Below are 9777 nucleotides of genomic sequence, written 5' to 3' on the forward strand. Positions count from 1 at the left end.
ATATATATATATATATAGAATAGTGCAGCAGCACCTTTAATAGGCATGCTTAAAGCAGAACATAATGACATGAAATTGAAAATGTTCACATATAATTCTTTTATATTTTGCCCTGTCGAAAATATGCATTAGGAGCACTTTCATTCAAGGAGAAGACAATGTTTAAGTTGCATTTGTCTTTAACTAATTCTCCATAGTAGACACAGTCTATTCTGTTTTTTTAGGTTAAGGCATCTGGTAGTGTCTGCATGTGCAGACACACATATTAGCTTGAAATATACAGTATGCATTCCAGGGGTACAGGTGTGGCAGGTGTGGCAAGTATATCCAGGTGTACTGTACTGTCATGTCTTAGAAAAGCAAGTACGCACAAACACAAACTCTTCATCTGATCCTGACAATGTGGGACCCACACCCTGTTTGTTTTATCCAGGGTGGAAGCACAGTGTCATCAGGGGATTATAGGTGTAAACCTCAGCCTGGAGTTAACCGTTTGAGGGTGGGAAAATGTTGTTAGCACTGTACTTTTTATATTGTTGCTTCCTTTGAATAAAAAAAGCCTCTTCACTAGAGATTACGCTATTGACATTCACGCTTGTAAGAGACCGTACAGAACGTGACAGCAAATCAATGTTTTATTGATTTCATGGCACTTCTGCTTCGCACAAACTTCTATGTCACTTCACTATTAATGTGTTGTCATCACAGAATGGAAACACTTATAAATGAATAGTATTTAGAATTCAAATCAATTTAAGCTATCCTGAATGGTGCAAGCTACATTAGTGGAACACTTCAGTGTTTGTATTTTTATTTGTTACCTTTCATGACCATCCTCATGGGTTTAAATGGCTTTAAATGGCTGCAGTGCTTCAAGGATGACTTTGTTTGTAAATGTGTTACTCTTTCTGCTGATAGCCTCTAGTGTATGTTGTGCATTGTGAAGTTTCACAGTTGTGGTAGGCTTAAATATGATAAAATTCATTATTGTGACCAAAGATATATCTTGAAATAGGAATCTGTGTGTGAACGAAAGGGTTAAACATATACTTGAGAGCTTTGTCTGTCTATCAGGGTGTTCCCCTATGAGGCAGACGCATGGGTGATTAGAAGGATCAGTATTAGGTTTCTCTGCACCTGACAGGGTTAAATCAACAACATAAAACTTAACTTCTGCAAAATTCCCTAGCAATACATGCACTCACACATAGGCACAGACTTATATGCCCATATGAGTGGATTCATAAATTTTTACTGATTATGTTACATGGAAACACAGTATTGAATAGACAAGTAATTGCTTAAGTGGCACCCAAGGAAAAGCTATTTCTTAATCCTCACATCTCTTAAAGCAACGATAAAGCCTATTGAGGCATGAAGGAACCCTGCTCATACATTATCTTAATGACTAAACACAGTCAGGTACAGTTTTTACTCTGCAAATACAATGCAGTTTTCTTAGAGCATCAATATTCCCTGTTTGGTTGTCATTTCTCAATAATTTCAGATGATTTTCAAGTTTCCTTGAAATAGCTTTTCAATTAAGAACTAATTATGTGGAAAATAGAGTCAGTGTTCAATAATATCCAATTAATTGCTGTGTAATGTAGAGAGTATCTTGGTGCACAGCAGGTCAGCTGAACATGCAGAAATGGGCCTACAGGCAAGCATACAATTCAATATGAAGAATAAGGTTGCCAGTAATAAATGAATAATAACTGAATATTTACTTGGATTGAAGCAGAGCCGTTCTTTCAAGAAAATTAATATTATCCTAGGAAATTTACATAGTTATTACCAGGAAACCCTCGCAGGAAATTATCAAGAAATTACTAGCAAATTACAGACCAGTAAAATGAGGCGTTACCATTTTTTTTTATATCCCAACTCACATTGTGCAGCAACATTAAATCAAAAACAACAACAAAAACAAAATGAGTTGCTGAAGTTTTTTGGTTTTGCACATGGGTTTTGATGACATAACATGATTCTTGACCTTGGGAATAGTGTACTCTAACCATAACCCCACCCCACAAAAAATCTCAACTTTCAGGTGCTTTTAACCACATCTCATGGGTCCGTGGGAGGGAGACTGTAACCCTATCTCAGTTCAAGGAGGGTCTTTGTCTTTGTATGTGGTGTCCTTGATCTTTCTTTGGCCAATTACTTTGACCCCTTCCCAGTTGTTCATTCAGTCTCAAACAGTGGTCTTTCATTAAGCATTGTATTCTTTCTATTTATACTCTTCGTTTGATTATTTTGTATATGATTTTGCGTATGTTTGCCATATCATGATATATATTGGTTAGGGATACACAATATATTTTTTCCAGCCGATACAATAACCAATTATTACCTGCTTCTCATTTTTGTGTTTTAACAAGAAGTTTACAACCTGTAGTTTTAACACAACTGAGGGTACGAAAGTCTAGCAAAAATGGAAGATATGTACACCCATGGCTCTGATCGAACCAAATCTAACTGACATCACTATTGTTTACACAACAACAAACAAGCAACAGTTCTGATTCTTTAAATGTAAATTTATTTCTAGTAAGGTTAAAGCCTATCAATTGTTTTGCACTAGAATTAAAAAATATTATTAATATATATAATTTAACATATATAATATATAATATATTTTTGTATATAATTTAATTATCCCGTTATTTTATAAAAATGGAAGTTTCCCAATATCGGGCGATAATTTGTCTGTCTTATCAGAAAAACTCTCATTAACACTGTGACCATATGGGGCATTGGAAGGTTTGATGTAACTAAGATCATAGTATACTATAAGTTGGGAGCAAGCCGTGCTACTTTTTGGTCTCGGCCAAACTGCCAGTATGTCCAAGTTCTGAGGCGGGCTCCACTGTTAAGCATTACAACTGTGGAGAAACATTATAAGAATAAACACAAACTGGTTGTCAAAATGCACAGAGACATGTCAGAGACAACCCTGTGAAGGGAAAGGAAACGCAATGGGATCTACAGAGAGATATGCAGAACCTCACCGCCATACACACACACACACACAAATACACATATAAAGGCTAAATGGCAAATTGTGCTTTCCAAGTTCAGTGGGTCACAATCGACACCCCGTGATCCAGAAGGGGCCCCAGTGGCCAGTGTTTATCAGTCCATTTCAGATGAGTTATATTTAGGGCAGCCTGGGCCAGACGCCATTCTCCCTGCTGATTCACTGGGCTGCTGGGAGTGCTGCTCTACCTTATCCGGTTTCCACAGTCAACCCAGTGTAATTTGTCAGGATATGGCTCGCGGAGCTATAAACCTCTAAGTGTGTGTGTGTGTGCGTGTGTACGTTTCACATTAAGTTCTGTCAGTAATAGCTCCTGATTTCCTCCCGCTCTTTCTCTCTCTCAATCTCAGACACACCCAGGTATATGCATGGCTACTCACAGACACACACAAACACACACAACCACCCTCCCTCTCACACACATGGCCTACGAGTCAGATAAGAGCACCATTTATTCTGCGATACATTGAGCTATTGTTTGATTCTCCAAGGCAGCGAGCAGCGATTCCTATTAAAGCTGTAGTAAATCATTACTGACAAAGAGAGACGACGAAAGACAGGGATTTACACATCCATACATCCCTGGTCTGGACAGTGGGAAGGGTGGAGTTCCTTTGTCTAACACGGCAGTGATGGATAAACATTTTCCCTCTCCGCACTGTGCCGGCGGTATCTCTGACGCACGAAACCGACACATTTTCTCTTCTAGAAATACATGTTCTGTCATTGTTTTTGCCTCTTGATCCAGTCCCTCTTTCTCTCTGTACTTCTCTGTCTGGCAAATGCACACACACACACACACACACACACACACAATTTCCCAGGGATACGGCACGTCCTGCTGTCATAAAAAGAGTCTATTTCATCTTATCAGTAGTAACAGACAGACATGGGCACTACGGGCAGGAGACTTGGCAGAGACCAAGTTAATGGCCATGTGGCCATGATACATGGAGAATAACTGATAACTAAAACAATGTATTTTATAATACAGGTTTTTCCTTCTGTAAATCCATATATCCACTGTTTTTAATGTATAGACACTGAGCATCATTACTGTTCCAAAGGTGTTTCAAAATGGGTTTTCCCAATTCAGGTCATTAGTATTGTAATTTTTCTTACACGTAACGTTTATATGACATGCGCGCATGCACTCAATGGGGAGCACACCCTTTTTTGAATGATGAAAGTCTTTTTAAGAGTGTCCAGTCGAATTTAGAAATTCCAAGAAGCTGATGACTTCCTCTCTCAGTCCACTGAGCAAACCAAACATTCCCGTCTATCTCCTGTCCTCAATTTCTCCCACACATCCTCCTCCTCCTGTTTTTGTGCTAAACCCTAATCTACTTCATCTCCCCCCTTGTCCCTGCTCTTCTGCTCACCATGCCTGGACAAAGACCAACTTGTGGCTCATAGCTGAAGCCTAACTCGAGAGATTAAACATTGTGGTTTTAGGTCATACATGAATGGTGTGAATGCGATTTTGAATGTGTGTTTATGGTCTCCCTGTTTATCTGTGTGTGTGTGTGTCTGGCCCTGTCATGAAGCGTTCCTCTGGAAAAGTGCTAGCCAGTGATGAAAGGTGTATTGATTAGTGGGCCAGGCGCCTAGCGTATCGACTTGGTAGGAGGGTGATCCTTCAAGGCCTTCCTATTGGCACACTGAGTTAATCTGCTCAGCCTGATCAATACCGGCTAACTGAAACTATCATTGCACAGCATCCCACGTCAGCGCCCTGTTTGTTTGTCTTTTATTGGTTTTATGTGTGTTTGTCTGTGTGTTTATGGAGGTTGAAGGGATGATTTGTATCTGTGTGACAGGGAAGGCGAAACCTAGAGCATGCCTCTTCTGTGCCTGTAGACGGGGGTACTTTTTTGTGGAAGTGTTATATGTTCGCTCAGTGAGTCACGGGCAGTAAAGTCAGAGCGCAGCACTGTGAGGTCATATAAACAGCGTAGCATGCTATTATAAATCTGCAGTTTGATTTCCAGCCTGCCTCAGGCAAGTATGGCAACTTGGCAATGTGTTCACCATTGAGAGGACTGGCTGAGTGGCTGGATTTCGTGTTGCTGACAGTGTATTCTTGCTCTGTAGAAATTGTGGTTTTCCTGCAACTAAAATGTCTGTTAGAGTGGGATGGAATAAAAAACTCTTTGCTTAGGTTCTCTAACGTCATCCCTCTCCCCCTGTGTATGCACATTTCCTTACCTGTCTTATCTTTCTGTGTGTGTTTTTGTTTCTCTGCTCTATTTGTCCTTTTGCAGACCTAACATGGAAAACACTGGTCAGGTCAGTGAGTCTGGCTCCTCCACAGTTAAACATGCCCTCAACCCTGACAAAGCCTTCATGCAAGTCCACTACCTCAAGGTGAGATAAATGTGGGGCAGAAAGGAAAGGAGGAAAAATTGATGAAGGTTGTAGGAAAGGAAGGGAACTATAAAAAAAATCCTATAATATCCTTTTAGGTGGCCCACTTTTTGTTACAGTAGATGTGCTTGTATTCACTATAGATGTTGCCGCTGTGTTTCTCTGTGTTGTCTTTGATGGATCATATATTTATTTGTCTTGTCCCTTTGTCCAGGGTTACTTCCTCCTCAGGTTCTTAGGCAGCCAAGTGGGAGAGCAACAGTTCATTGACTTCTTCAGATTATTTGTGAAGAAATACCATGGGCAACTGATTTTGTCTCAGGTGAGGCTGTAGTATAGGAAACTCATTTTTACTTGATTAACTTAAGAGAGAACCCTGTTGTTGACCTACAGCTACTTGAGTGGCTGTTAATAAAACCTGAGCTCAGATTTGAACTGTTTTGATATGACCTGTCTCTGAGGCACGGTGTTATTTCCATAAATTAATTGGAGGTTCATGTCAGCTGTGTTAGAATAGTTAAAAAAATGACCAGCAGCCTTTCAAATTGATGGCCGTACATCAGCTTTTAGCCACATATGTTTATTCGGCTGGGGCCACAAAGCTGAGTGATCACACCTGGAAGTCTGTATGTACGTGTGTGTCTGTGTGTGTGATGTGATGTGATGTGTTCCACCTGGCTCCTGTTTCTGCGGTGGCAGTCTGAGTCTTCTCACTAAATAATGGATGTAACATAAACACAGTTTGACCTTGTACTCCTGACTTAAGATCAGGTATGCCTTTCTCTTTCTTTTTTTTTTCTTCCTCCCAAACCTCCCTAAATGCCTCCATTTCTGTCTATCTCTTTTTGTTCTTCTTGGACAGGATTTCCTGCGAATGCTGCTGATTAACTTTCCCGACATGGAGAGGTATGTAAGAGCCTATGAATAATGCTCACAGTGTAATTCATGAATAATGAAAAATATGCCAAGACGCATTAAACCCACTTTGGTTTCTGCTCAAGTATTGGTAGCCTAGTTTCCAGTTCCAGACAAATTTAAAGATATGTTTTTCATTAGTTTTCTGTTTGAGTTTAGGATTAGATTTTTTTTTCTTAACAGATGTGACTCATTACTGTCAAAACATGAGTATGTGTTGATTTTGCCTCTGTTCTTTGACTAACTTGGTCCTGCTGTGGAAACATGACCAGCAAAAGCTTCCAACACCAATCCTGTTAAGAGAGCAGTCTCATCCACTCTGATATTAATTGAAGTGTAAAAGGATAACTGCTCCTCCTGCTCTCCTCCTCTCTAATTTTCTCTCTCCCTCTCTGCGCTCACTTAATCATTCAGTTCTCTATTTCTCCTGATTGCCTCATTAACCTCTTCTACTGCCTGTCTCTCTGTCCCTCTCTCTCTCCCTGTCTGTCTTTCACTTTGTTTCTCCCAGCACTTTAACGCTTCTGTTCTTAGCCCTCTCTTCCTCTGCTCTGAATGTTGTCTTTTTTTGCCTTTTCTGTCATGTGGAGTGTGCTGCTGGACTAGTAGAGATAGATTGAATTAAACAGAGGAAGTTGGGGAAGTCAATATTTGGATCTGATGCCTCTTTCAGTAAACAACCCTCCAGAAGAGTAAGGTTTAGGATGAGAATAGACACTCACGGTTGAGGGTCATGGCCATCCTGTGTGCAGGCTGCAGGGTAATGTACCCTGCCCATTCTAGTCTAAATTGGGAACATAATATTTACAAGACTAAACCTAAAAATGATTAACACGCATTTAAAAAATCAATACAATCATTTACTTGTGTTAATAAGAAACCACTGTTTTCAGGCATCACCATAGCTCAAGACAGTATGTTCTCATATATCTCCATTACGGTGAATAACAAATAAAATGGAATAAAGTAACTAAGCTCAACATGAAAGAACCGGTAGATACACGTCTTGGCTGCTCTCATGAGACATAAAGCTTATCTCTATTTAGTCCTATTATAAAACCATATTTGACAGTGTGGTGTATTAACTATATTAACCTTTTGTTTGCCCAAACAGAAAACTATGCTCACATAATCCCATATAATCCTACTTTATAGTGTCTCTTTGTTGGTGTGGCAGATGTTTAGTCTTTATTTATATTTTATATTACACATATTTTGGTTCAACTCCAAATGCCAAGAGCTAAAATTTCCTTGTGGTGATATCACTGATGATGTTTTTAATGTCCAGTTTCTGGGGAAATTGGTACTTTATGGGGAGTATTACCTCTTCTAGTACACTGTAGAGTGTAAAGAGATTTTTATGAGCTTCAATTTACTGAACGCCCATTCTCCATTTGCCATAGTTGCCAGCAAATATACAATAGGAAATGACGCATTGGGACTCGGACTTGTGGAAGCAAGGAGCAAAGTCTTGACCTTGCAACAAAATGCCAGTCTCTTCAAACCATTTTTAGCCCCGGTGGTGTGGCTCACTATTGGTCAATGGTCTGTCTATTGGCCCTCCAGCTTGTTGGTGCAACACTATGGTACAAAGTTTAAATATCTTGTATTGAATAGCTTGCCTTGACATTCACAATTTATTGTGAGTGTGTTGCTAATATTAGCTATTAGTTTAAAGCGTTAAGAGGGGGTAAAGTACAGTTGGACTGATATTGAGCCAAGTCTAGCAATGTAGAGGTGAGTCTGAGATGTGCTTAAATTACACATAGGTTAAACCCTTTATGGCACCTTTATTAAGAAAGGGTTACGATTAGCACAGTTTTCTGGCATGTAATGAGCATTACAATTAAATAGACCTATTTACGTACCGTAATACAGTGATTCCCTTCCTGCAGTTACTGTGTTCACTATGTGGTTTAAATTGCACACTTAATCAGTTGTTCTGTGCTGTTATTGTTATTGATTAATTATAAGGGTTAACCCTCTATAAAATATGTTACTTAATGAGGGGTCATCAGTTTACTCAATGATAGAAAAGGGGTCCCTTCAGGACCACTGCTGTAATAGATGACAGAAACATGTTGCAACCACACTGTCATGGAAAAGCTGTGTACAACACATGTGGTTGTGTTTATATTTAGCTATTTGTTCATGTTTAAGCTATGTAAAAGAAATGCTTAAGCATTTTGTTAGGAGAAAAAATGTGCAAAGGCGTGTTTACTTGAGATTCCCTTATCTGCGTATTCCGATTGGACTTAGATCTTTAAAATATGTTTTTGGCTAATGTGGGATATCACTAATTGACCTTCAGTTAGAAGAGCATAACTGAGAGAAAATGGGTGTACAGAAATGTAAATTACAACTTTTCATTACAAAATAACTCCTTTAATGGGCTGAATATCACAGATTGATATACAGTAACTGCTTCAGACTAGCCAAGTGTGGAATTTTCCTTTAAGCACAGGCGGGAAGGATTGATGAAATGTGATGTGCAGTTACTCTTCGACTTGGTGTGTACTTTGTATATTTTACAGTTTTCATACACACTGGACTGCTTATAAAATGTTTATATGTGGGCACATTTGTCTTCGCAAGCCAGTTCTGTCACAGTGTCTATTTAGTGTATGACATATGAACATTTTGACGTGAAAACCATCCACTTGAGCCCTTCCTCATCTACACTCACACACATATACACACATTATTGCTTACCCTACATGTGTACATATAAATCCAATTCATTGTCTGCACATGCCTGTTTGCTTGTCCGTGCATAGGAAAGTGGGTGTGCCCCTCTTTTTGTTTAAGGTGTTGGCCTAAACCTCAAGTCCGCATGACCCTCACAGTATTTTCCCAGAGCCATGTTTTCATAGGTTGTCTTGGGCAATAACAGTCATTGCTATAATAATAGGAATAATACTAACACTTGTGCCATTGTGTTCCAGAAAAGGCCTAACACTCGGTGCTATTTATGCTGACTGGCTCGATCGACCGGGAATTCCAAAGGTATGAAGAGTCCTTCTTTCTTCTGTCATTTATAAAAAACTATAGAGTTTGATATCGTTTCCTTAAAATATATAATATAGTTTCATAAAAAGCTAAACCACCAACCAAATGAACTAGTTAAACAAACATTTCACTCTTAAATCAATTTAAACTAAAATGTATAAAATACATTATTTCTATGCTCAATTAACTTGTAGTCCAAACAGTAATACAATAATTCAGCACCATTGGTTTTGTGCTATCTGAACCTCTCTTTTCCTTTCTGTGCTTAAAGGCATCTTCTCCTTTTTATGTTTCTTTATCATAATGTGTAATAGCAACAAATTAACACACAGATGTTGTTTTGGGGTACTGATGTTGACCGTTAAAGTACTTATTTAGCATTTGTTGTGATCCTATTGTACCTGGCGCATGCATGCATAGAGCAATAATTTCATAGTCTTGTG

General features: G+C 39.0%; 1 protein-coding gene across 1 annotated transcript in view; it reads left to right on the top strand.

Annotated features, from left to right (window-relative positions):
- The window catches only part of aopep (aminopeptidase O (putative)), a 30782-nt gene extending 21377 nt beyond the window's left edge, over positions 1-9405 (top strand). Inside the window, exons 8-11 of the mRNA XM_035658869.1 lie at positions 5308-5410; positions 5625-5732; positions 6273-6316; positions 9271-9405. Of these exons, the coding sequence (XP_035514762.1) occupies positions 5308-5410; positions 5625-5732; positions 6273-6316; positions 9271-9337 (322 nt within the window). The 3' untranslated portion in view covers positions 9338-9405. The remainder of the gene's footprint in view (positions 1-5307; positions 5411-5624; positions 5733-6272; positions 6317-9270) is intronic.
- Positions 9406-9777: the final 372 nt, after the last annotated feature.

The sequence above is a fragment of the Morone saxatilis genome, unplaced genomic scaffold, assembly GCF_004916995.1.
Source record: "Morone saxatilis isolate NCDOM2014 unplaced genomic scaffold, NCSU_SB_2.0 Contig16, whole genome shotgun sequence".
Lineage (NCBI taxonomy): Eukaryota > Metazoa > Chordata > Actinopteri > Moronidae > Morone > Morone saxatilis.